This window comes from Sturnira hondurensis, unplaced genomic scaffold (genome assembly GCF_014824575.4).
Source record: "Sturnira hondurensis isolate 20B ecotype Veracruz unplaced genomic scaffold, ASM1482457v3 Scaffold0022215, whole genome shotgun sequence".
In the NCBI taxonomy this organism is placed as follows: domain Eukaryota; kingdom Metazoa; phylum Chordata; class Mammalia; order Chiroptera; family Phyllostomidae; genus Sturnira; species Sturnira hondurensis.
In genome coordinates this window covers 8,417,314-8,444,143 of record NW_028094846.1, presented here as the reverse complement: position 1 = coordinate 8,444,143, position 26,830 = coordinate 8,417,314, and the positions used below count along the sequence as shown (strand labels likewise).

Here is a 26,830-nt window from a genome sequence, read left to right as displayed (position 1 = left end):
CGCATGCCCAAGAGCTACACAAATATAAGCTCTTAATCCTTAGTGAACAAAACACATTTTAAAAAATATTAAGAGGAAAGTGGAAAAAGAGATAAAATTTTATTCATCAAACTTCTGAAGCTGACCTTATATAAAGAAAATGTTGCGCTGATTTTCATAAAGCAGTTAGGGATATTTCTCAGAAAGTAGAAACCAGTTAAGTCTGCTGACACCTGAAAAGCTTGAAAATGTATCACGAAACAAGTGATTTATGAAAAGTTGGAGAAGGGGGGGGCGGGGGTTCCGGGGATCCTGTTCTGACTCTCTCTACATAATAAAGGAACTTGAAAGAATCCTATCATCATATTCCAAATCTTACTTGTGCTTTATTTGTAAGATCTTGCTATTTCCTTCACTCAAGGTATATTTTAACCTTAAATATTAGTACATATATTGCAAGTTGCTTGGAAGACACATTTAAAGGATTTTTTTTTAATATAAGGGCAACGCTCAAAGAGAACGGGTTAGAGCTGAGTTCGTTTTGAACATTTAGTGTGCCTGAGATAGTATCCCAAAAAACAACTCAGGTCAAAACATCAGAAAATCACTACTTAAGAGCAGTTATCAGTTACTTTATTACAGGTTCCCAGGTAACTCTGTCAGAAAAAGTTAAAAGGAATATTTCTGAAAGCACAAAAAAAGTTAAGGGAAATATTTTGAGATTTCAAATCATTAAACTTTTAGAAGAAAATATTGGGAAAAAATCTTTGTGCTCTTTGGCTGGATAATAATTTCTAAAGTAAATACCAAAAGCACAATCCGCAAAAAGAAAATACTGATAAATCAACTTCTTCAAAATTAAGAACCTTTATCCTTTGAAGGCACTGTTAAGGGCATGATAAGGCAAGTCATAGACGTGAAAAAAACAACTGCAGATCATGTATCTGATGAATGACTTCTATCCAGACTCTATGAAGAACTCATATAACTCAATGAACATATCCAATTTAAAAATGGACAAAAGATTTCTTTGATATTTCATTAAAGAAGATGCCTCAATGTCTGACATACACAAGATGCTCAACATCATTGGTCACCAGAAAAGTGCCAGTTAAAGCCATGATAAATATCACTACACACGTCTTAGAATGATGAAATTAAAAAGTCTAACCAAAGCAAGTGCTGGTAAGGCAGTGAGTGAAGCTGGTAATAGGGGAGCCTGCTGGTAGGGTCATAGAAGCACCTAGAAACACTTCTCAGCAGTTTCTTAAAATGGTAAACATACACCTACCATATGACTCAGCTGTTCCGCTCTTCCCTGTTTGCTCAAGAGAAATAAAAACATACCTCTACAGGAAGACTTGCATGCCAATGTTAACAGGTGCTTCATTTGTCACAGTGGAGAAGCTAAAAATAACCCAAATTTCATCAAAAGGTGACCTGATAAATAACCGTGGAATATCCATGCAATGAAACACTACTGGGCGATACAAAGAAATTAGCTACTGACACATGCAACAACATGCAGGAATCTCCCAACGTGCTGAGTAAACGAAGCCAGCCTGGGAATAACCATGGATCATATGACTCCGTTTGTATACAATTCTTGGAAATCCAGAGACAGAGGCGGGTCGGTGGGGGTCTGGCAATGGCGTGGGAGGGATGGGACGCGAGGATTGCAAAGGGATGCAAACCAATTTTTTAGAGGAAATAGTTGTTAATTTCTTGACTGTGGTGATGATTTCATGGTTATTTACATATTTCAAAACATATCAGACTACACTTTAAACATGTATGGTTTGTTGTACGTAACATGTATTAAATTGTTTTTTTAAAGATGTAAAAATTGATCTGAATGTAAGGCTGTACAGAACCCACTTCCTGTTGCTAAACTGCCCACAGCTCAAAAGAATCACAGATTCTGAAAAACTCTATCAGCAGGAAAGAAATTAAATTTCACAACGGATTCACACAGGTTACGGGTATAAATTATGCTTCAAGTTTCTGAGTCCTTAACACACAAACCTTAGGTCAGGTGTAAATGAGAAAGCAGATGCGCCATAAGGACAGGCAGGTTCAGGAGGAACTGGGAAGAAAGTAGACCAGGACCACCGATAAGCCGTATTCCTGGGCTTTTAGGGAAAATACATGTGATGTCTATAAATATCCTAAAATGTCTGTCAGATGGCCAACCTGTGGTCAATGATTGGGTTTACCTGGTTCTAGAGAAGCGGAGTCCCCTTTTAGAATGACTGATATTAAAGTGGAGAGACTCTTCAAATGTAAATCCTGGAATAATTAAGCTATGCCCCAGATGAATATAACTCATGGTTCTTGAGGCTGTGTTCCCTTTAATTTTGGTAGCCTCACTGGCTGGATCGAACATAAATAATAGGCTTACAAAGGCATTTTCGTATTTTGTATTCCTGCTAAAAAAGAAATTTTAGATCGCTAACAGACTCTGTTTAAGCTTTTTTTAAATACAGAAATATTCGCACCACTCACCCACATGCAGCTTTCTGGCGTTGTCTGCAATTAATGAACTTGGACAACTCCGTACTCAAGAGCACCATGACGTCCAGAGCACGTCCAGCAGAGCGAACGTGACTGCTGCACAGTTATGGCGTGATACAAAGCACACAGTGACACCGCAGCTCCAAGGTTCACATGAACAAGCATCACAGGGAATGCTTTCTACAGTAAGAGTCTGGATGTTTCATCTGCGAGAAGCCAAATCATACAGCATTGAAGAGCACACTCAAGCGCCTGGACTCAAATCCTCCGTCAGACACTTAACTTCTGCAAGTCTCTGATTCCTCATCTATGAAATAAGGGCAATCAAAGTGTTTACCTCACAGGATAGCTATGCAGATTAAATAAATGAATAGGCACAAAGCACCCAGAATTATGCCTTACTCACACGAAGCACCCGAGAAGTCTTACTTTGTCATTGCTGTTGTTATAATTATGTTCGTGTTTGTCACTGTTAATATCCAGGATAATGAACACTGTCAATGACGATTTGAAAACTGCAACTATATCTACCAAAAATTAATATAAAAAATCTGAACAGACTTTTGTATATTTTGTCAAAGAAAGTACACAAATGGCCAATAAGCACATGAAAAGACGCTCAACGTCACTACTCGTTAGGGAAATGGACATCAAAACCACAGTGACACACCGCTTCACACCTAAGGTTGCTATAATTAAAGAGAATGAAAAAAAAAACCAGGAGTGGACAAGGATGTGGAGAACCTCAAACCCTTCTGCAGTGCTGGTAGGAATGAAAAAGGCACAGATGCTGTGAAAACGCTTGGTGGTTTTTCAAAAGGTTAAACAGAATCACCCGAAGAACCAGCAACTCCACTTGTAGGTAGGCATTCAAAAGAATTGAAAGCAAGGTCTCAAGGAGATGGTTGCATATCAGTGGTCAGCAGCATCATTCGTAACAACCAAAAGGTGAAAACGACCCAGTGTCCACTGACGAAATAACAGATAAAAGAAAACATGGATCAGACACACAAATGAGGACAAACACAGACAAACACTGTGTGATTCTAGCTGGCAAAACTGCGTAAAAACTGTGGAATTTTACATAATGTGCTCATAGGTAAATGAGATAACAGGACAGGCTACATAAGAGAAACAGGGTCACTGCTAGTTAAGCTAAAGGAAAAGAAAAATTATCAGCCCATAGACATTACAAACCGAAGCCTCTCGAGAGTTAACGCTCGGCCATGCCTGTCCAGATGTACATGGAAAAACACCACCCAAAAATGTCTCTTAAACTGATTTAGGGCTTTCTGACCCCCCAAAAAGAGCAAGAAATGCGTCTATGTCAAATCCTCTGGGGCATCTTTTTGTATCAAAAGGGATAACCACACTGACACTATTCTTTCTTAACCACATTATCAAGCTAGATTCAAGCACATACATCTTCATTTCTATAAAAAGGAAAACTACCAGGAAGTCTTAATGCAATGAGAAACATACTAGAGTAGGGTCATTTTCCAGGTATGAAACATGTCTTTCGCTAGCTGGCAGCTGCGGTGCTGGCCAGGGTTTTCCGAGGTCTGTCTGCTGATGCAGGCTAATCACCATCCGCTTGGGCGAAACCGGCCCTTTGCTACACACGAACACACACTCCAGAGTCTCTGGGTGTCCTCACTCAGGGGCATTCTTGAAACTCACAGATACACAGAAAGTTGTACGCAGTCAATTTACACATTATAGACTGCCTGGTCTAACTCAAACCAAACTTCCTACTCACCTCCACTATGTTAACTGGATACCAGAACCTTCATTTCACCCTCAAACTGCTCTATATCATTGTCAAATGTTAAACTCTTCTGTTCCTTCCTAAGTTTGCTCCTTTCTGACTTAGCAAGGCAAGCTCATGAGTCTGTTACACACTAAACAAAACAGTTAATTAATAAAAGAATATTTGGGTATGATTCCGACTATACTCGTATAGCGTTCTGGAAAAGGTGAAACCACGGAAGCAGTAAAAGTATTGGTGGTTGCCAGGGGTTAAGGGTTAGGGACATGGAGAAGCAGAGACAAAGCGCAGAGGGTTTGGGGGGGGGCACTGAAAATACTCTGTATGAGACATTATAATGGTGGATACATATCATTATATATTTGTCCAAACCCATTGTAAAACACCAAGAGTGAACCCTGAGGTAAACTGCAGATTTGGGGTAATAATGACTTCATCAATGTTAACAGATGTGCCACTCTGGTTAGGGATGACGATAATGCATGGGGCGGGGCTATACATGTGTAGGGACCGGGGCATATGGGAAATTTCTGTACTTTCCTCTGGATCTTGCTGTGAATCTAAATCTGCTCTAAAAAAATGAGTCCTTTAAAAAAGAAAATTTAGCCCTGGCTGCTGTGGTTCAGTGGATTGAGTACTGGCCTGCAAACCAAAGGGTCGCTGGTTCAATTCCCAGTCAGGGCACATGCCTGGGGGGTGGGCCAGGTCCCCTGTAGCGGGCGTGTGAGAGGCAATCACACATTTATGTGTCTCTCCCCCTCTTTCTCTCCCTCCCTCTCCCTCTTCTAAGAATAAATAAATAAAATCTTTTTTTTTTAAGGAAAGGAGTGCCATTGGGAAAACAGCTCAGTTTTTGAAGGGCAGTCTTACAAGCATTAGAACTCTGAGGACAATTAGTGTGTTAAGTAATGTTTAAGGCACCTCATGAAATCTACATAAGGATACTTCAATATGTTAAAAGTAGAATCACAGAAGTAGGGCTTAAAATTATAAACTATACTTTCATATACTTTGTAGCAGGAACTGCTTTCCAGGACAGTCACAACCATTTGTCACTAAATCTCATGCCTTTAAAAACACTCTTCTAGAAAGCCGGCCTGAGGGAAAAAGTCAGAAATTCAACTCCAAGACTTGTGCAAAAAGATAATTAGTAGACTGTTAATGAAAAACTTTCTAAAGTGTTAATGTCAAAAATAGGATAATGGTTAGATAAGTTATGTTAAATTAGAGTCATTAACAAGTTATATTTTCATATTATAAAGCCTCAGCAATAAAGCAGTATGACAGCGGCACATGAATATAGACAGACCAATAGAACAGAGTAGAAAATCTTGAAATAAGCCAAAATCCAAACAGCATCCCTTCAAGGATAAAGGAGTCCCCTTAAAATCAGTGGGGAAGACGGATTATTCCACAAATGTCAGGACCACTGGAAAGCTCTCTCTCTAAAAACAAAGCTGTATTCGTATCACATGCCTTACACCGAGATGGATTCCAAAGGGTCAAAAATGTAAACGCAAAACACGAAAAGGACTAGACCAACCATGGGAGAATCATTTTCAACCTCAGAACAGGAAAGATCATTTTCGCTATAACATAAACCAAAGGCCATAAAAGAAAAACACACACTCAACCGCACAAATACAGTTTCCTTGTGGGACAGAGGGGAACACAAAAGAAAATACTCATCACAGGTAAAGGGTTTTTTATTTAACATACTAAGAGTTCCTATAAATCACTAAGAAAACAACCCAACAATCTATTAAAAATGGACAAAAGATATGTACAGTTCACAGAAATGGATACACTTAAATGGCTCTGTAAGATATTCAATTACACCTAATACAAGAAATCCAAAAAATTAAAATCACACTAACACTATTTTTTACCTTTTAGAGTGTCAGATTCAGAAAGTCTTGATAATTTCCTATGTGTGGAAGAATAGACACTCTTACAACCTGCTGATGAAATATAAACAGGTACAATCCCTGAGAAGAGCAATTTGCACATATCTTTCAAAATGGCAAATGCATACATCTCTGACCTAACCATTTTATGATTTTTCTTCCAGATATACTAACACACAAGCAAAATGGCTTCTATTCAAGATTACTCACTGCAGTATCACTTGTACCGGAAGACTTGGGGAATGGTTAAATTATGATTCACCCAGGCATTATGCAACCATAAGAAGAATAAGGAACTGCTTTACAAATTGATGGGAAAAGTATATCCACGATTATGAATCAGTGTGTGTGGAGGGGGGATGTGAAAGAGGAATAACACAAGGTGAAGATCAATTCTTAGAATGAGCTATCATTTGTGTAAAAAGGAAAACAAGCCCTGACTTGTGTTATTTTTGGTGTGGCTCAGGAGGCTGGGTGTTATCCTGCAAACCAAAAGGCTGCTGGTTCGATTTCAGGTCAGGGCACGTGCTGGGTTGCAGGCCAGGTCACTGACTGGGGGCGTGTGAGAGGCGACTGGTCGCTGTTTCACATGTTGATGTTTCTCTCCCTTTTTCCCTCCCTTCCCTTCTTTCTAAGAATAAATGAATTTTTTTTTAAAAATGGAAAAAAACAGGTGTGCAGTCAAAGTTACGGCAGTATTAACTCAGATATAAAGTCATTAACAACTGGCTCCAGACCCCTAGAACACCTAGCCAACCTCTTTTGCAAGGCTGATCCGGTCATTTCATTAACCTCTCAAAAAACAGGGTATATTTTTTAACTCAATTTCTAGACCCCACTCCTTGCAGAGTGGCTGCTTACCTATTTATCTGCTTCCGTGTGCTTAAATAGATACAAAAGACTACACGAGCATTTCAAACATGTATTGATTGTGGGGGTCGGGGGACAATGATTGCCTGCCAGATGGCAAGTGTGGGTAAGAGAGGAGGGGTGAAAGCCACCCCATGTTACCGTGAGACAGTCTGTCTGGAGCACCAGGGAGTTTCTCTCACTGTCCAAGATGGCTGCAGGGGGAAGTTCTCACACTGAGTGGGCAAAAAGCTAGAAATACCCAATAGAAAATTGGGTAGGGCATGAGCAGGAAAAGCTAGCAAGATCACTGAATAAAGGAAAACGCATTCCCGCCCACCCCACTCCACTACCAGACTGGGGGTGGGACCAGGAGAAGGCAGACACAGGTGCCATGGAAGTCAAAATGGTACGCAGTGGGGGGGGGGGNGGGGGGTGGGGGGGGGGGGGGGGGGGGGGAGGTTCTGGACCAAAGAGGCCTGTCGGTCCATCCTGGGGAAAGAAGGACTGGTTGGGAGGGGGATCCGCACAAAGTGTGAGAAAGTTTGGGAAGTTGGTCATTTTGAGAAAGCATCTGGCCTATCCCACACTCAAGCTACTATAATCCCAGGGGAACAAAGAGGCTCTTGGGCTCATGACTCACTCTTGCTCATGACCTGAACTCACACTGTGCACTCCCCTGTTCTGTCCACCGGCCACACATGGCCATGGCCTGCAGGAGGGAGCCTCTCTCTTCCGCGCACCTGGTGATACTCTTGCCCGTGGGCTCATGTGCTCTCTTGCCCAGCAGCGACATGTACCGTGGACTCCAGGAGGGCCTCTCTCCTGCTTGCCCGCCAGGTGATGCACTGGCTGGTGCGTTCACACACTGCAGTCCACGACCTTGGGGCCCTAGCAGCCCCATGGCCCACAGTCACTCAGGCTCCACATGCAGGCTCCAGGAGGCAGCCTGAAATACACAACAGCCATGAACAGGCCAAGCTATCTGAAGGGGGACTGTGGCCACTTAGCTGTCACCTGTGGGCTCCAAAGGTCTGGAATTCAAATTGGAGCAGGAACTCCAGACCCAGACACTTGGTCTGGGTCTTGTTGAGAAGACGGGCTTTGAGATCAGAGTCTGCCCTTCTCCCAGATCACGCAGCACCACTTTCCTTTGGCACCAGCATCTGCCCCACCAGTCTGGTTTGGTGGCAACAGGAAGCTGGACTGAACCAGGGTTCAGCCAAGGGTGGGGGGCAAATAGGGATTTGGAATGGGGTCCAGAAATCAAGGTGTCCAGGAAGTATTAGGATGTCCTCGCCCCTCCCCGACACAGGTGTGAGTAGGGGGAAGGGACACATGGAACAGGAACATCCAGAGTTGTTTTGTGCAGCAACAGCTTTGCAGCTGACCTCTGCCATGGTCATTTAACGTATCTGTAACCTTTAACTGGTTGCACAGATATGTTAAATAGCTGTGGCCATGCCCTGAGCCAGGGAGATGGGAGTGATTTCCACCCAGGATATAACTGGGAGGTAACTCCCCCTGGTTACAGCACCTGCGTGAGAGCTTGGAGATGATTGGCTCCACTCCATGGGGCCACACCTGCCCAGACTTACCATGGCAACCCAGTAAAGCTGGAAGGACATGAGAGTGCTGGCAAGTGTAGCTGATTGTGGGAGGAGTCGGAAATGGGGCTGCAGAGGAGGACGGGCGCGAGGATTTAAACTGAGATAGGGCAGCCATCGGAGGGAGAGCCACGTAGCTTTGGCAGAGTGGAGACCCCCTCGCAGCTTTGCCAGGGAGAACCACGCAGCTTGATCCTGGCTGACGATGACACAGCTGATGGTGTGGGGAGCCTGAATCTACTTCTTTTCCTGAGATACGGTACCCCAGTTTAGGGCAGAAGGAGAAGGACTGTGTGCATCTGTGGGTGTCCTGAAGGACTTTGATATTTTTAAATAATATATTTTATTGATTATGCTATTATTGTCCCATTTTCCCTCCTTCTTTTCCCTCCACCCTGTGTACCCTCCTCCCACTCTCATTCCCCCCCTTTAGTTCATGTCCATGGGTCACAAGTTCTTTAGCTTCCACATTTCCCACACTATTCTCACCCTCCCCCCATCTATTTTCTGCCTACCGTCTATGCTACTTATTCTCTGTACCTTTTCCCCCTCTCTCCTCCTCCCACTCCCCTGTTGCTAATCCTCCACGTCATCTCCATTTCTGTGGTTCTGTTTCTGTTCTAGGTGTTTGCTTAGTTTGTTTTTGTTTTAGTTCTAGGTATGGTTGTTAATTGTGAGTTTGCTGTCATTTGACTATACGTGTTTTTTATCTTTTTTTCTTAGATAAGTCCCTTTAACATTTCATATAATAAGGGCTTGGTGATGATGAACTCCTTGAACTTGACCTTATCTGAGAAACACTTTATCTGCCCTTCCACTCTAAATGAAAGCTTTGCTAGACAGAGCAATCTTGGATGCAGGTCCTTGCCTTCATGACTTGGAATACTTCTTTCTAGCCCTTCTTGCCTGTAAGGTCTCTTTTGAGAAATCAGCTGACAGTCTGATGGGAACTCCTTTGAGGTGACTGTCTCCTTATCTCTTGCTGCTTCTAGGATTCTCTCCTTCATTTTAATCTTGGCTAATGTAATTATGATGTGTCTTGATGTGTTCTTCCTGGGTCAACTTCTTTGGGACTCTCTGAGCTTCCTGGACTTCCTGGAAGTCTATTTCCTTTGCCAGACTGGGGAAGTTCTGCTTTATTATTTGGTCAAATAAGTTTTCCACGAGTTGCCCTTCCTCTTCCCTTTCTGGTATCCCGATAATTCAGATGTTGGAACGTTGAAAGACGTCCTGGAGGTTCCTAAACCTCTCATTTTTTTGAGTTCTTGTTTCTTCATTCTTTTCTGTTTGGTTGTTTCTTTCTTCCTTCTAATTTGCGACCAAATTCAACCAAGCCAAGCCTGCATTTATGTAGGGGATTGGACAGCAAGCCATGTGGGTGCGCTGCCAATTTGGGTAAAAGGGAGGATGAGCCAAGTGAGCGCCCCACCGTGGAGGATCGGTCATGCACAGGCATCGCAATCCTGGATGATGGGTCACCTGAGAGTGCTGCCATCTTGAAACCTGGCCACGTGGTGGGCTAAGGGTTCCCTTCAGATTATGGGCTGTGTGTTGCTGCTCTGTGGGCACTGCACCAGTAAGGTTCTCTGTGTAACTGGTTCTGATTGGAATGACTGTGGTTCTGAAGGTCATGAACTGGGGTCCAAGGGTGACCATCATTGATTTATAAGGTGTTTGCAAGGTCTAAGCTTCAGAAAGCTGCAGGATGTCCCCGCAAACCTAGGGACTTTTAGTGGAAAGATACCCTGGGGGCTTTTGGCTGCCACATACTGATTTTAAGTACTGAGTTTAAGTATAGTCCTTCCCATGTGGGAAAGGAATAGGGATTAAAAGTGAATTATGGTTAAATCTGGATGGGTAACAAATGTATAAAGACGTGAAAGTTTTACACCTGGAAGAAAGAAAACCTCAATTACTTGGGGGTTTTTTTTGGTTTCATGGGAAAGGAGCAAGTTTCTCTCATTGGTTCTGTCCTTATCAGAAACCCTCTGTATCTGATGACAGGGAAGGCGCCAGTACCCAGCTGGGGAGAAGGCCTTTGCCGTTCAGGACCCAGGAAGGGTCACTCAGGGATGATGAGTGCTTCAGCCTGAGGCAAAGGAGCAAGTCTCTGCCAGGAGGCTGGGCCTGAAAGAGCACGTCTCTGCAAGTCCCAGGGGACACACTGGTGCAAGAGAAGGCCTCTACCTGTGTATTTTTCTGGAATTCTCTGTTTTGGCTTTTAATCTGTATCTGCTCTGAAAAGGAAGTTGAGGATTCTAGAAAAGATTGAAACTTCACACCCTGTAGGAAAGTGAACAAGGAGAAGGGTTTTCCTTCACACTTTGTATTTTTCTCCCTACCTGATCCCTCCCGAATTTGGCATTCTGAAGGAGTGAATGATGACATGAGGTTTCTTTGCATAAATCTAGTAAGACCAGTCATTAATAGTGGTTTTGTTAACTGAGATTTTGACTGGAATGTCACACCTGAAAGAGGCATGTCTGGGTTCTGGTTGTCACCAGAAAGCCCCGAGGAACTGAGACTGACTTGAGAAGCTAGTGAAAGCTCATGAGAAAAGCATGGTACTCTGGTTGGCTAAGCAGGTCAGGGCAGTCTTTCCAGGGAAGGAATGAAGGTTGCCTTCCTGAAAGATGCTAAAAAGAAACCTGTAGGCACAATGGAGGCTCAAGGATCTGAGTGAAACAACCGGCGCAGGGGAAGCCAGATGGTGAATGTGTGGCTCTGCTTCTGTGCCCCGAGGGGCGGGCCGAGTAGTCTAAAGGTTCCCTGTGTGAATTCCAGCAAATGCTCTTGGTGTGTTTATGCAAACAAACAGTCAAAACCAAAAGTGAGACTCGACGTAGTCCATTTAATAACAATGATGGTGATCTTAAGGAAAAAAACTGTGGTTCAAGGAAAATCACTATGCTCAGTATTAGACATCAGAATGGCACAGCTAACTGTCTTGAAAGTTTGCTTTCACTTGAAAGTTGAAACCGGGTTTGTAATATCACCAAAGATGTACAATTTACAGGTGCAAAGGATCTGTCAAATTGCCATTGTTAAATGTCATTGCAGGAAGGACCTTGAAAGTGAATGTCTTCCCAAAAGACCATCTCACAGGCACAAAGACTGGTTTGGGGATTGTTGTGTGAATTAACCTGTGTGTTCTTCTGTGTTCATAGGGTGTATGCCTATGACTTCACTACCTGAGTGGTTGCAATACAGGCCTCACTCAAGGAGCCCATCTTCACCATCGCCCCGAGACAACAGTTTGGCTGAACTTAGTGGTTGGGTTGGTGAAGGGTTCGGGTGGTCTGTGGGCTTCACTTGAGAACTGATTTTCCCTTTTCTGTCTTAATGGCTTGGTCAGAAAGGGCTCAGATATCTGAAAGGAGGGAAATCCTAATGCCTTCCTCTCAGCCCGAGTGAAGTACAGTGGGCCACAGGAGTTTGGGATAGGTGCAGCATGCCTTGTACACCTTCCTCTGGATAAGCCATTCTTCACCTAAGTCCCTGCCTTCATCGTTTGGTGGTTATGATTTAATTGTGCCTTCCAACCCTTTCCAAATCTGTCACCTCCAGAATACGACTAGGATGCCAACTGTCCAGTAATGCCAGCCTTTGGACACCAAGCCTGCGACTGCCTGGTGACAACCAACTGACCGGGATTCTGTAAGGTCCTTCTCCTTACAGGAAGGACTCTCTCCGTGCTGCACCCCCGCCCTTTTCGGGGCACACCTGACCTGAGGGTAGGTAGGACAATGTCCATATCCAGCCGGAAGTAGTTACAAGAGGTGAGACCTTTGTCCATTGTCCTTTATATGATTATAAAGTGGTTGTACATCTGAAAGGAGGGATTGAAACAGGATTCAGCTGGGGGGGGCAAATAAGGATTTGGAATGGGGTCCAGAAATCAAGGTGTCCAGGAAGTATTAGGATGTCCTCACCCCTCCCCGACACAGGTGTGAGTAGGGGGAAGGGACACATGGAACAGGAATATCCAGAGCTGTTTTGTACAGCAACAGCTTTGCAGCTGACCTCTGCCATAGTCACTTAACATATCTGTAACCTTTAACTGGTTGCACAGATATGTTAAATAGCTGTGGCCATGCCCTGAGCCAGGGAGATGGGAGTGATTTCCACCCAAGATGTAACTGGGAGGCAACTCTGCCTGGTTACAGCACCTGCGTGAGAGCTTGGAGATGACTGGCTCCACTCCATGGGGCCACACCTGCCCAGACTTACCATGGCAACCCAGTAAAGCTGGAAGGACATGAGAGTGCTGGCAAGTGTAGCTGATTGTGGGAGGAGTCGGAAATGGGGCTGCAGAGGAGGACTGGCGTGAGGATTTAAACAGAGATGGGGCAGCCACTGGAGGGAGAACCACACTTCTTTGCAGAGTGGAGACCCCCTCGCAGCTTTGCCAGGGAGAACCACGCAGCTTGATCCTGGCTGACGATGACACAGCTGATGGTGTGGGGAGCCTGAATCGACTTCTTTTCCTGAGATACGGTACCCTAGTTTAGGGCAGAAGGAGAAGGAAGGACTGTGTGTGTCTGTGGGTGTCTTGAAGGACTTTGATATTTTAATGAAGACATTAGGTCACTACTTTAAGTCTGTATAGCTTTAAACAAACATTCCCTTTCCTTCTCTCGAATCTCTTGCATTGAGAGACAGCTTTCCTCTGGAGGCAGACAGCGTGAACCTAATGGGGGGTCCTTTCGGTAACAGTACATAGTCAGCCCCCTTGGCCCTGTTCTGTAACAGAACCCCTATTTTTTTTTGTTCAACTATACTCATGAAGTTATCCTTTTATATCTTCTGAATTTTTTAAAAAGATACATTACCTATTTTTAAAATTAAATTTAAAAATAAAAACATGTTTGAAAAGTTTTTAACATCTTCAAAAACTGTAAGAAGATGCATTATTAGAAAAAAGACAGGATATATAAAATATATTTATATTTTATAAAATATACAGTATGATACCAAATATGTACAAAAAGTACATCTGTATACAGAAAATACTAGAATTAAATAAAATATTAAGAGAATAGTTATCTCTGAGTTGTGGAATGATAGGTGATTTTAATTTTCTTTGGATTTTCCTGTGATTCAAATCATATTCACAGTTTATATTCACAATTAGAAAAAACTGTATTAATTTTCTAATGACATGAATCGAAGGGGTTAGAAATTAAAAGGAAAAGTAGAAAGTTATTAGGGATTATCCAGGGCTCTAAACATCACGTGAACCATTCAGATTTCCTTAAAACATCACTTCCAATAGCAGAATCCAGAATTTATGGATGAAGACTTCAGGAAAGCAGATTACAAGAGCTCATCTGGCCCGAGTCTACTCTTTAGGATCACTGTGAGATCACGCTCATCCTGCTACTTTCTGGATGCTTTGTCCATTTTTGTTTTCTGTTACCTAGGTAATGGTACTTCCAGCACTTCCCCTCAAGACTGTGAAACTAACAATCTGGTATTTCTCAGTGTCCAGTGTTCTCGACCTCCAGCTCTGAAAGGTCGTCTCCCTCGGGGAAAGCAGTAGGCCCTAGGAGCTAAAACAGGAGGCTGAGGAATCTGGGGTTGAGTTCTAATCCTGACGAACTGTGACATTTGTCTCCAATAGTGGGAATAAACTAAAACTCCTCAGCCAGTTTCCTTAATGAGGAAACTTAAAGCATTGTTCTGAAAAATATTTAGGACTATCAACTTTAACGTTTCCTTTTAACTTTTTGCACTATGCTTCTGGATTTTGTTTTCTTGCCTGATGTTAAGTATTTTCCTCTATAAATTCCCACTTCTCCAAACATCATGTGCAATCTCACCCATCTCTGAGACTCAGGAGTATGGTCAAAGGTACTTTCAGGAAGCCTACTGAAAATGACACCATGTGAACAGAATCTGAACAATGTTGAAGACAACTTACGGAGAAACAAGAACGCAATCAGGATCTAAAGTGGATCCTTATAAGCCAAGTATACGCCGACACCTACTTCCTGTAACCAATACTTGGAAAGGGAAAGTAACTCCTAACACCTGAACCCTGCTGGAAGCTAAAGAAGACGATAACTCCTGTATGACCACCTAGCAAATGAAGTTTTGTCTGGCCTTCGAGCGCTCAATTTTCACTTCCTTTTCTCTTTACAGGACACCCACAGACACCACTGTACTGGGCCTTGGGACATCGTGCTGGCTCTCCTCCCATTTCTGTAGCATGTACTTCTTGATGGCTGCCTTCTCACTAGAAAATAAGCTACATTAAATCTGTAGCGGCTACTCTACCTACAGGCCTGGAGCACTTGACAGCCTTTGGGAAGAAAGGTGTTTTTACAAACCTCAGAGAGCCATTATCCCTGTGCCAGAACAGGGTGAAGCAACTTCAGCAGTGGCCTCAGCCCAGTTCAAACCCCTCCTCCTGGTTAACAAGACCAAACACCTCTCTGGTTACTTAAAAGTTCTTCCAACAGGGAGGGACGAGGGAGCCGCCGCTGAATTTTTTCTGGATTAACTCAGTCATTCGTTGAATGCTTTTTTTGTGGTTCACCTACTTAAAAGGTGATCAAATCACTTTGTGCTACTGATGAGAGCAACCTGCAAAGAACAATTACATAAACTCTCAGCTTCAACTTACCTCATCCTTCTTTCTACCGAAACAAAGCCCTGGAAACCGCTGCCTGGCCGTCAGTTACTCCCTCAGTGATCTCAGTAAAGCCTACTTTCTTTAGCATTGTGAATCATTTTTCCTCAGCAAATCAGAGAAGTTCATTTCATTCAACATAACAGGACACAACTGTACATCATTTTTATTTTTTTAAGATTTTAATTATCTTTAGAGGGGAAGGGAAGGAGAGAGGGTTATCAATATATCGTTGATAACCATACATTATCAATGTATGGTTGCCTCTTGTGCGTCCCCTGCTGGGACCTGGCCTGCAACTCAGGCATGTGCCCTGACTGGGAATCGAACCGCGATCCTCTGGTTCTCAGGCCCACGCTCAATCCACTGAGCTACACCAGCCAGGGCACCATTTTTAAAGCGTATGCCCTGAATTTTATTATCTGAAAAAGATAAGGAAATCCTTACAAACAAACTATTCTTAAATACACACGGGCGCTCTAGAACTTTGTATTATTTAAGTCAGAAAGTTTGTACAGAACCTCAATTCTATACTGGCAATTCCTAAATCCAAAAAGCTCTGAAAATGCTTATTCCATAACTTCGTTAGCAGTAAAATCTGACCTGCACGACATAACACGATTTACAGTCTTATACAACACTTAGTGTGAAGATTCATTTGTTTAACTGCAGGAATGTTACCACAGCTGATTCTTGAGTGCAGCTCCAGACCCCACTAGGGGTCTGCACACTCACCACAGTTTCTAAAACTAAAAAAAAAAAAAAAAATGAATTCTGAAACACCCTAGTCCAAATAGCTTTGGAAAAGAGATTATGGATGTATGGTTTCCTTCTTCAAAAATACTGAAAATAAAATAGCAATAAACCAACATGGCAGAGGGTAGAAAAATACTAAGATGTTATAAAGGAAATTACCTTTCATCTGTAAACATTAATAGAACACATGATTTAAATGACAACAAATTCTCTCTCGAAGAAAACAAGGAGCTAAATGAAATCAATACAATTTAAAAGAAACAGTATAGGCCTAGGCTTCTTGCAAGTTCTCTTATTCCAGTGAGAAACTGTCTGTGCCTAACGTATGTCTCTAAAATGTATTTGGAGTTGACAGGAAATGGTGTCGACATTCACAGTCATTGCCACATCCTAAGTACTGAACTCGAGCTTAAGATCCCAAGGATCCCTGAAGTATGAATACTCATTTGTAAAGTTCAATTGACAGTATTTGAGGAAATTAAAACACTTAAATAACATGGACACATTTGGGGATGTACTGGGTAAACATTCCCGGATGTTCTTCCCGCAGGCAATGAGCTAGAGCACACCAAACTCTTAGTCTTGCTTGAACAATTTCATTCATTTACACATTAAAACAAAACAAATTGTGAGGTTCATATTGAAGACATATAGGAATGGGTGCTTTGCCAAGAATATTCTAAGTTAATTGTGTGAAGAACATTTCTTTATAAGGTCAGTCACATCTAATTCAAGCAGGACCAAAATGAAACAACTTCCTGGGCTTGTTACTACTTGCAACATTTTAGGTAAATATAGCGACACAGTATCTAAAAGTGCAACAAAATATATTCTCAGCCTTTGTCTCTTAATCCCTGAACTCCAAGCTTTACCTACTGCCACAGGTAAAGCTTCTGCCCCCTTCAACTCATACCCAGTTCATGAGAAATTCCTACCAAATTCCCACTGTCATAGCTCTAGAATTATATGGTATTTGATGCAGTATAATTAATTCTTTTTCCTCTGCTTGCTGAAATAGTACCAGCCTTTAGAAATTTTAATAAACAGTAAGCTACATACTAGCTTAATGTTATCCAATAATATCGATATTATGTACTTTATTAACTGAGTATATTAGACAAGTCATACCGATGTTATTAAAATTTAAAACTACATGATTTCTCAGTGATCGCTTTATTGTGATAACCACATTCCCCGTCTAACTACCCAAGGGCACTTCTGTGCACACACCTGCAGACCTGTCGGACTGATGAGTGCAGCGCTCGGGCACAGGCACGGCTACAGACTGGTATCTCCCACAGGGCGTCCTAGGCTCACTATCCATTCACAGTAAAGCAGTTAGTTTTAATGTTCTCATTGTTTACCAGAATGCACAGACAGTGAGGCTGGCTTTGCTGCTCCCGTTTCCTTTCGCTAGCCTGCTGAGCTTTTTCAGCCAATTGACTTTGCTTTGAGGCTATAAATATCTGAAAAATGTTCTGCATTTGATGCTGTTGGATTCTGCATCCATATTTAGCTGTTTGTGGCATGCCTTTGTTTCAGCGGCTCCACCGCCCATACAGTCAGGCAGGTTGAGATCTGGATGGTCCAAGGACAGACAGATCAACATGCGGCAGACACCGACGACTTACTGTGAGCAAGGTACCAATCTGCTAGACACGGTGACAATGACGGGGGTGGCAAGAGAGGAATGCAAAGATAAACAAGACAGCTCCTTGGTGTCAGAAATTTTATAGTCTTGACAGGGTGTGGGCAAAACTAACTGTAATCCCAAAATACAACAAATGAAACATTTTTACAACAAAAAGAAAATGAAGACTAAGACAGAATAAATTTTTCTCCTAGCCGTGTCTCAAAAGACGTGCATTTGTGCTCTAAATATGGATCTACCTATTGTAAAGGCTCTGAACATATTCCAAAAAAGTTTTCCAATCATGGCAATTACACAAAACTCAGGATTGTGTGTGTATGTGCATGGGTACTCAACTTCCCAAGAAGTGCCTGGTCTCCCAGTTTTGTGAGGTAAGCTAATGAAATATCACTTTTAAAAGTTTCTGTGAAGATCATTTTCGGGTGGGAGGAGTATACTTTTGTTGTTGTTTGTTTGCACACTAGTTTCAAACATTCAAACATAAGTGTTCTGCAGAGGATGTCAACCCTAGCCAGAAGCCAGCAACACTTAACAGAGCTCCTTATTTTGTACCCTATCCTAAAACCCACATGGCTCTTTTAGGTTAGGTCTCTAAACTGAATGAGACCTGAGCTAGACCTGAGCAAGCCCCCCATCCCCACCTTCCTATCTTACGAAAACATTCCAAACAAAAACACATCTGTCCTCAACGTTCCTTCTTTCAAAGATCAGTTCACTGACCTTTTGATAAAAGTGATCCGGGATCCTCTGACAATAATGATTTACATGCATTAAGGGCTTGCTTGGTGCCTCGCCCCAAGAGTCAGTCTGGAAATGGTAGGCCAGTGTAGATAAAATAATAGGGCAGGACATGGAATCAGACAACCCTAAAGCTAAAACGGACCATAGATACCAATTACTCCAGACTCCACATTTTACATAGAAACTTAGACCCACAGTTAAAATTACTCGCCCAAAGTTAGACAACCAATTTGTGGCAAAGCCAGAATGAAAAACCAAGTCTCAACCCCCAGTTTTATACTCTGGACTAGGTTTCCCAGTTTCTGGATTTCTTTAAAAAAAAAAACACCATAAGACTACATGCTTCAAAGTCTCTTTAAATTGTGTGGAAAAATCCAGATGTTACAAAAATAATGAGGATTTTTAAAGCCCCAAACAAGTAAACAAGAACATCAACATAAACTAGTGTTTTTCAAATTGATTTCCTACATTCTATTATTTTTACTTTAAAGTTTTTTAAAGAGTTATACAACAGGCAACTTAAAAACTACCTAAGAACAAAGAAAAGCTAACAGTCATGCAGGTAGTTCTGGAATATTTACATCAACCCAAGGCAACAAAGTCGTATCCAGGATGAACTGCTTTAGAGGAAGGAAAGTAGCAGTTCCACACAACCAATAAAAACAACTTCTGGTGAATGGATAGGGAAGACAAAAAAGTTACGGGGCTGTAGAAAGTCTGCAACTTGACCCTGAAATGCACACTATGTGTGAGGGAGAGAATATATGTGTGTATATGTACATGCATATTTAAGAATACATACCCACATATATACACCTCACAAATCCAGCCCTAGGAATGGACTCCAACAACAAGCACATATTTTTATGGGTTTCATGCAAAAAAGCATAGCTAACCTAGGTCTAGGAAACCCAGACAGAATAGTTTTGGACACAGCAATACTGACTTATCATATATACCTATTCCTACAGTAACACAGCCCTACCTCCAACTTCATATAAATATAATATGCCAAAGAAATGTGTAAGGACAGGAAAAGGGCTAGGATGGGGAAAATGTGACCACGATATATATTCTAATTCAAGCTTATTTTCAGATTCTCATCAACCTTTGCTATAAACTATCAACTAAGCGGCATTAGCCGGTGGATGGAAAATCAGGCACTAAAATTTTTAATCTGCTGAGAATGAACTGAGACTTTGCATCCTCTTCCACTTCCTTGCTTTAATTCTTTCAGTTAATTAGAATAACATCAAGAAACACATAAACATCAAGCAAAATACAAAGTGGTACCTACATATAAGAATTGGTTATAGGAACTGCTGGGTTTTTAGAACTGAAAGGGCCATTAAGAGACTGTTTAATCCAATCCACTCATTTTACAGGTGAGGAATCAAAGGCTGAAAACGTGACCCGATGCCACAAATCACATGGCCCCTTCGGGGTGAACTGAGACAAAAATTCAAATCTCTGGACTCTGAGCTCTGTGGTCCTCCCTAGGGTGAGAGACGTGACATCTTGAAACCAACTCAACTATCTAGATAGATAACTTCTAAGTCTTGGTCACTCTTGAACAGAACGCACGTCCCTTGTTGAAAAGTATGAGAAAAGGAAGCGTGATGGACTTGCCAACAACAGGCTTAGACGCACATAACTGCCCCAGAACACTGCGCCTGAGCCCAAGTGCTTCAAGTGTGGCGTGTCAGACTCTGCCCCATGAGAACCCTTTTGTGTTCATGGGAACTCATTGGTACATGCATGGTGATGTTTCAATATTTGGGGAAGCCACTGCTCAGCCCCAAATGTCAGGCTATAAATCTTCAGGCTGAGTTTTCAAAAGCAGCATGGTCACCCTAATAGGATCTCATCATTCCGCTTTAACTAAAGAGGTGGTTACTGGGAATGCAGAAAGGGAAAGTTTCAGTATGCTCATCACTTGTAACTTGCTAAGTAGCAACCCAGTCACTTTACAAAGAGAGCCCGAAACAATAGTGCAGTCTGAAGCAACCCACACCCCTTGGTCTAAGCGGTAGTCTTTGGAGAGTGAGGTTGAGAAAGAGGTTACAGATTAGTCTTTTCCCACCAAATGGACAGTTTTGCTAAGCTTTTTCATAATGTCTTGGTTTCCAGCTTCGCCCTCATCAAAGGAAGAAATGAAAGCCCGTGCACTGGACTGCCCCGCGCGCTCCACCAGACCCCCTCGAAGACCGGGTGACAGCTCCCCAAGCCGTCACCTGAGAATTAAGGCTGAACGGCCCAACACCACCCTAAACTTACTACAGGTGCCTGCAAAGGTCCACAGACCACGCCGAGACCCACCTCTCCACTCAAGGAGGGAGGACAGGTCAGAAACTCGCCCCAGAACAAAAAGGGACGTGGGAAACTGACCCGGCGTGGACGGGGGCTGAGATCGGGGCTGAAACTAGCCGGGGGATGGCTTTCAGTCCGAGCAAAGAGAAGAAACCCCGGCCTCGGCGACGGCCAGCGTCCTTACCGTACACCCGGACCCAGCTCTGCTGCTGGCACACCGACTCCAGTAGAATCCGGTCCAGCATGCCCCCGGCCACGGCGCCGCCGACGGGGACCACGGCGTCCAGCTCCTCTGGGGGCAGCGGCGAGTCGGACTCTAGTCCCGGGAACATCTCCGGCCAGGACAGCGCCTCTGCGGCTCCTCCGGACGACGGCGAGAGCTCCATGGTGCCCCGGAGCGACGCGGAGGCAGCAGCGCCCTGCCTGCGGGGAGGGGAGGAGGAGAGCGCCGCGCGGCTGGCGGGCGGCGAGCGGCAGCCGGCTCGGACGCGGCTCACCTCCTCCTCCGCCCACTGTCCGCGCCCCGGGCGCCGCAGCCCACCTGCAGCCGGCGGGCGGGACCCGGGCCGGGAGGCGGATCCAGCGTGGCCCCGGCCGGGGAAGCGTCCGGCTCAGGTGTGGGTCCCTCTGGCGCTAGGACGGGTAAGAGCCCGGGAGGGGCGGCTCGCCCGCCGGCCCCCTCAGAGCCGCCTCCCTAAACCCCGGCCGGCGTGCCCCTCGGCTGGAGCGGACTCGGATTGGGGAAGGAGCCGGGCCGGCCGGGCTGGGCTGGGGGCGCCACCGCCGCCAGGGGCCGCCCCCTCTGACCCGCTCCCGCAGCCGCTGCTGCCGCCTTGGGGCTGCAAGCCGTCCGCGCCCTCTGCCTGGGGGCGGGGGGCGTTGGCCCCGGGTTCTCGCCCTCCTGCCCTCAGCCCCCACCCCAGGAATGAGCCGGCCCGCCACCCGACAGCTAACTCTCAGGCCACCGCTGCCCTCTCGACTCCGGCTCCGGCTCCACCGCAGACCTCACCAGCCCGGCAGCCGTGGCGGTGGTGGCGGCAGGCGGCATCCCAGGGTGATAGGCCAGAGCAATCGAGAGCCGAGCGCCGGGCCGCGTGTGCAATCGAGTAAAGAATCAGGGGGAGGAACTGCCGCCGAAGGCAAGGCGGGAGAAATCGGAAACCGAGTTATTCACCCGGCCAGCCCCGCCCCCTTTTCAAAGACTGTCTCCACGACCGCCCTGCTCGGCGTGGTCCGGGTCTCCCCAGCAGCTGCTTAAGCCTACGGTGGAGGCGGTGTGGGAGGCGGAGAGGGAAAGGGGTGCGGGAAATTTAAAAAGAGAAAGAGCTTCCCCTTCCCGTCTTCCCTCCCTTTCCCTTTTATGCCCTTATTGATGTGTTTGTGGATTTAAACTGGTATTTCTTATTAGACGAAGGATTGGAGAGGCTGTTTTATTTGACAGTCACCGTGGGGGGAATGCCTTTCTTCGCACAGAGGAAAGTTGGCGGCGGGTGCTGGGACTGTGAGGGCCATGTGGGCTCGACGCTCAGCTCCCTGTCCGCACTGAAGCTGGACTTGTTATCGGCTTAGAATAGCGTGGTTAAGAAGTGTGGTGTGGATGGATGGACAGGCCTTGCAAGCACAGGGATTGTCCAAAAGCCCAGTATTAAACAAACATGTTTCTCTCTTTTATAGCCTTTGATCTTTGTGCAAAATGTTGGCTTTTTTCCCCCTCTCTAATGATGTAACTTGCCTTTTTATTTTGGGTCTATTTGTAGACTCTCTCTCCCCTGATCTTGGCTTCAAGTTTATGCCCACCCAAGGAGGTATTCACTAGTTCAGGTTTAAGAGATTGCTGACAAATTTAAAAATGGAAAATAACTGAGTGCCTTGTACATAATAGGTCTTCAACAATATTTTGAACGTGTCTACTGGAAACAGAGCAGGAATTCCACAAATATATGGTGTGGGGGGTTGTTGTTTGTTTACAATTTTCTGGATAATTTTCCTTAGCATTCTTTGCTCATTTCTCCCTACTTTGCACAGAGACTGGTCTAGAACATTTTTATGTTCTGGTTCTGTGGTATTCTGGTGTGTTATTTGGGTTTATCAGGAGCTGTGAGGAGCATTTGTAATTTTCCCCAAATTCTTGTTTAGAGTAACTAATTCTAAGCAGGAAGTGACCTTAGATATAATCTCACTCTGCCTCTTCTTTAACAGGTGAGGAAACTGAGGAACTGCCAGGTTACCTGGCAGATCAACCACCAGTGCAGATGGGTCTGCAGTGTCTCCATGATAGTGGTTACTTGACTTTATCCTCTCAAGAACCTTTATGTGGCTTGGTGATGTATTTGTAGTCATCATTTCAAATATCTAGAACCCTGATTTCTTACTATCTGACTCCACAGTCAGACTTCTAAGGCTAAACCATTGCATTTTTTTCAGTGGAAAAGGATGGTGTCCTTTGTCCTCTCCTTGAGTGGACAAAGGATGGTGTTGAAGCTAAGAGAATGTAGGGTCCAGCATTGCACAGAGCCAGCATTTTTGTTTACACCAAGTCACGGTTGAAGCCATGGTAACAGAAGTCAGAGAGTGAGTGAATAACGGGCATCAGATGTACAAATCTGAGTGTCTTTTCATTAGTCGATAGATAAGGAATTTATTTACCCAAGCAATCATCTCAAAGCAGCCCTTGGGAGTGGTATGTAAAAACACATTTTTGGGGGGGGAGGGGGGTTGGGGTGTTTGTTTTTTTTTTTTTTTTTAACCTTACTCTCTCAGTGGCATCAGCCATTCTGGAGCTGAAGGAAAAGCTTCTGCCAATTCCCAGCCATCCTACTTCATCCAGATTCTCCAAATCCTGGACCCTGCTTCACATCCCTCTTCTGACCTCTGACTATCTACAGGGGTTTTCTAGTTGCCTAAGCAACAGTATGTCTGGGATTTACCTAATGTTTATAATTTGAAGAGAAAATGCTTTAACCAACTGAACAGTAATTCTATGAGATAAACAAAACCATTATTTTTGAAATTGCCATGTAGCCAATGAAAAAAATGGAAACATAAAATTCTATTGAGCAACCCTCCTAAACATAGCTAGTTAGTAGATAAATTAAAACCCTAGTCTTCTAATTTTTTAAATCACGGATGGATCTGAATGCTTTAAGAGTCCCCTTCACCCCTTGGTAGAGAAAGTTCTTCTAACACTTGTGAAGCCAAGAGTGAATACTTCATGGTTTTTTTTCAAATTACTATTGCTAGGGGAACTAAAAGTTAAAGATTTTAGTCTCAGTTCATAGGCTTAACTGATTAATGTTTGCCGAAAGCTGTTATTCCAGGAAAGCTATTCCAGGAAGTGGAACGTAGGATCCTTGACTCCGGGAAGTGGACAAGCAATTCAACCTTTGTGCTTCAGGGCGTCTGCTAGCAATCAGATGGTATCTGTCCATCAACAGATAAAGATGGTCTGAGGAAAATTACCATGAGGCTGCAACTCTTATGCAACTAACCTTGTTTCCAACCCGCTTACCTACTGTTTCTTCTCCTTATAGAAAGATCACCTTGAAATGAGATGTTAAGATGGTTTTTGAGGGCACACAACCTGCCATCTTCTCAGATCACCAGCCATCTGAATAAAGTGCCCATAAAGATTCAATCTTTGGGCCTGGCTGGTGTAGCTCAGTGGATTGAGCATGGGCCTGCAAACCACAACGATCACGGTTTGATTCCCAGTCAGGCCACATGCCTGGGTTGCAGGCCAGTTCCCAGCAGGGGACTCACAAGAAGCAACCATACATTGATATTTCTCTTCTTCTCTCCTTTCCGTCCTCTCTAAAGAGAAATAAATAAAATCTTAAAAAAAAAAAAAGATTCAATCTTTGTCTCTACTTATTGGTTTTGGTAGAGACTTGTCAACTTGTCTGGGCTCGTTATCACTTAAGAAAAATTCTGAAGAAAAACAAAAACAAATAAAAGTGATAAACCAGTTTCCATTGTTGGGAGGCAGTTATACTCCTGCTTGGACTTATCTTTGGTATCTCCCCGGCGTAATCCTGGATCTTATTGTGAAGATAAATCCTTGTCTGATAAAGTCTTCATTTACATTGTATTTGCAAACTGGGCCTTTGTGTGCGAACTATAATAGAGCTAAAGTCTCATTGCTGCCTACCCTGCCCCCCCCCGCCCCGCCCCCTTTTTTCTCCCTCAGGAGCTTTAGACACTAAGCCCTCAGAGGTGGTCTTATCCTTAGAATCCAACCCCAACAATCAACCCCGAGACCCAGGGCAAGTGGGAACTAAAAACTGGGGAAGAAGGAAAATAATCATAAATTCCCCAGGAAATAGTCTGTAAAATAAGGGCTGGCTATAATCTGAGATTGCCACAAGAGAGACAGAGGCCTTGGGTTCTGAGTCTATACATTGTCAATATTAAGGAGAAATGAGGATCTGGAATCTCGGCTAGCACCGCCTGAAGACCAGGTGTGGCTCCTGCTTCCTCCTCTGTTTACCTGTCAGAAAACACACACACACACAAGAAGTTCCCTCCTCACAAAGGCTCTTAACTGTCTTCTTATAGCCAGTCCTTTCCAAGCTACCTAGACACCACCTCTAGGCAGCTAATCCCTCTGCAGTAATGCAGTTTTTAAGCTGTGGTTCACCAGCCTCTCCCTTTCAATATTCCCTTTCCACTTGGACACAATGACACAGCATTCTCCTGATTACACAGGGATGGGCAAAAGTACTTTTACAGCTGTTTGTATGGAAAAAGACATATGGCTTGTGATTATTACAGTAGCTTTATGAACTCAGAAGAATAGCACAATGTAGCTGTAAACCTACTTTTGCCCAGCCCTGTATTCTATAACATCAACCATGTCCAGTTTGTCATAAAGGAAGAATTTAGACATTTCTCAAGATCCTGTTGTCTGTGTTTCTCCTGCCTTGCTCTCCAGTTCCCCAGTGATCTGTTCACTTTTATAATTCCATTTCTCACCTGGATGACGCTGGCTTTGAGGACACCCATCTCGCGCCCCATCCCACTCCTGAGGTCCAGTCAGCAGTGTGTAAACGTCCAGCACCTCCACTAAGACATGCTGCCTGTCCTTTAGGGAACTCTTTTCCCCTTTTCCCTACCCAAACACCCTTCCCTCCTTGAAGGTCCTTGTGAGGAACTAGAGGGTTCCACCACAGAGGTGCTTAAACATGGAGTTACTGCTGCATTCTTTCCTCCACCCTAGCTTGCATAAATACAACCCCTGCGTTCCATTCCCCCTGGCACCACCCCAGCTCCGGCCTGGTTAGCTTTCACAAGGATGATGCATTCATTTTTTTAACTCTCCTCCTTCCCCTGAGGCCTTTCCACCCCCAGTTCACCCTCCACTCTGCTGGAGGTGAATAATCCACAAAGAGTTCAGACCGGGTCACATCCAAACTCAAAAAAAGAACAACCCAGCTCCCTGCTGCCTTCCAAGTAAGAGGCATTCGCTATTGAAATTAAAAGGGCCTTCCAGCCCTGGCTAGTGTAGCTTAGCAGTTTGAGTGTGGGCCTGCAAACTAGAAGATCATGGTTCGATTCCCAGCCAGGGCACGTGCCTGGGTTGCAGGCCAGTTCCCAGCAGGGGACACACGAGAGGAAACCATACATTGATATTCTCTCCCTCTCTCCTTCCCTTCCCCTCTAAAGATAAATAAATAAAATCATTAAAAAATAGTAAAAATAAAAGGGCCTTCCAAATGCGGTCCCAAGCCACCACCATTGCTATAGGACTCATCACCCCCTGCTCAGCCAACCCAGATGGCTCACCGTTCCCCAAATACATCCAGCACTTCCCTTGGCCCTTGCTTCTGCTCATTTCTTACATGAGGAATGTCCTTTCCATCATCTCTGCCTGCCCCAAACCCACCAACTTTCAAACCCAACTCTCACCCCACCTCCCATCAAATGCCAGTGCCTCCGTCCCACAAGTCATTTCTTGTCACCAAACTGGCAGTGATCTCTGAGTTCCCATGGCATTTGTTCCTGTCTTCTGGAACCAATCACAGACTATATTGTGACAGAGTCCTTTGTGTGACTCTGGTATCTACTGTTAGGTAATAAACATCTTGAGGGCAGAGGCCTTGTGTTATCCCCCACAAT

The 26,830-nt window shown here is 44.2% G+C and overlaps 1 protein-coding gene across 3 annotated transcripts in view; it reads right to left on the bottom strand.

Annotated features, from left to right (window-relative positions):
- The window catches only part of RASAL2 (RAS protein activator like 2), a 274,200-nt gene extending 252,376 nt beyond the window's left edge, over nt 1-21,824 (bottom strand). For 2 of the 3 annotated variants that reach the window (XM_037035070.1, XM_037035073.1), the window contains exon 1: nt 20,901-21,824. In XM_037035070.1, the coding sequence (XP_036890965.1) occupies nt 20,901-21,102 (202 nt within the window). In that variant the 5' untranslated portion in view covers nt 21,103-21,824. The remainder of the gene's footprint in view (nt 1-20,900) is intronic. The other variant, XM_037035071.1, reaches the window with a different exon arrangement.
- Between the last annotated feature and the right edge of the window lie 5,006 nt (nt 21,825-26,830).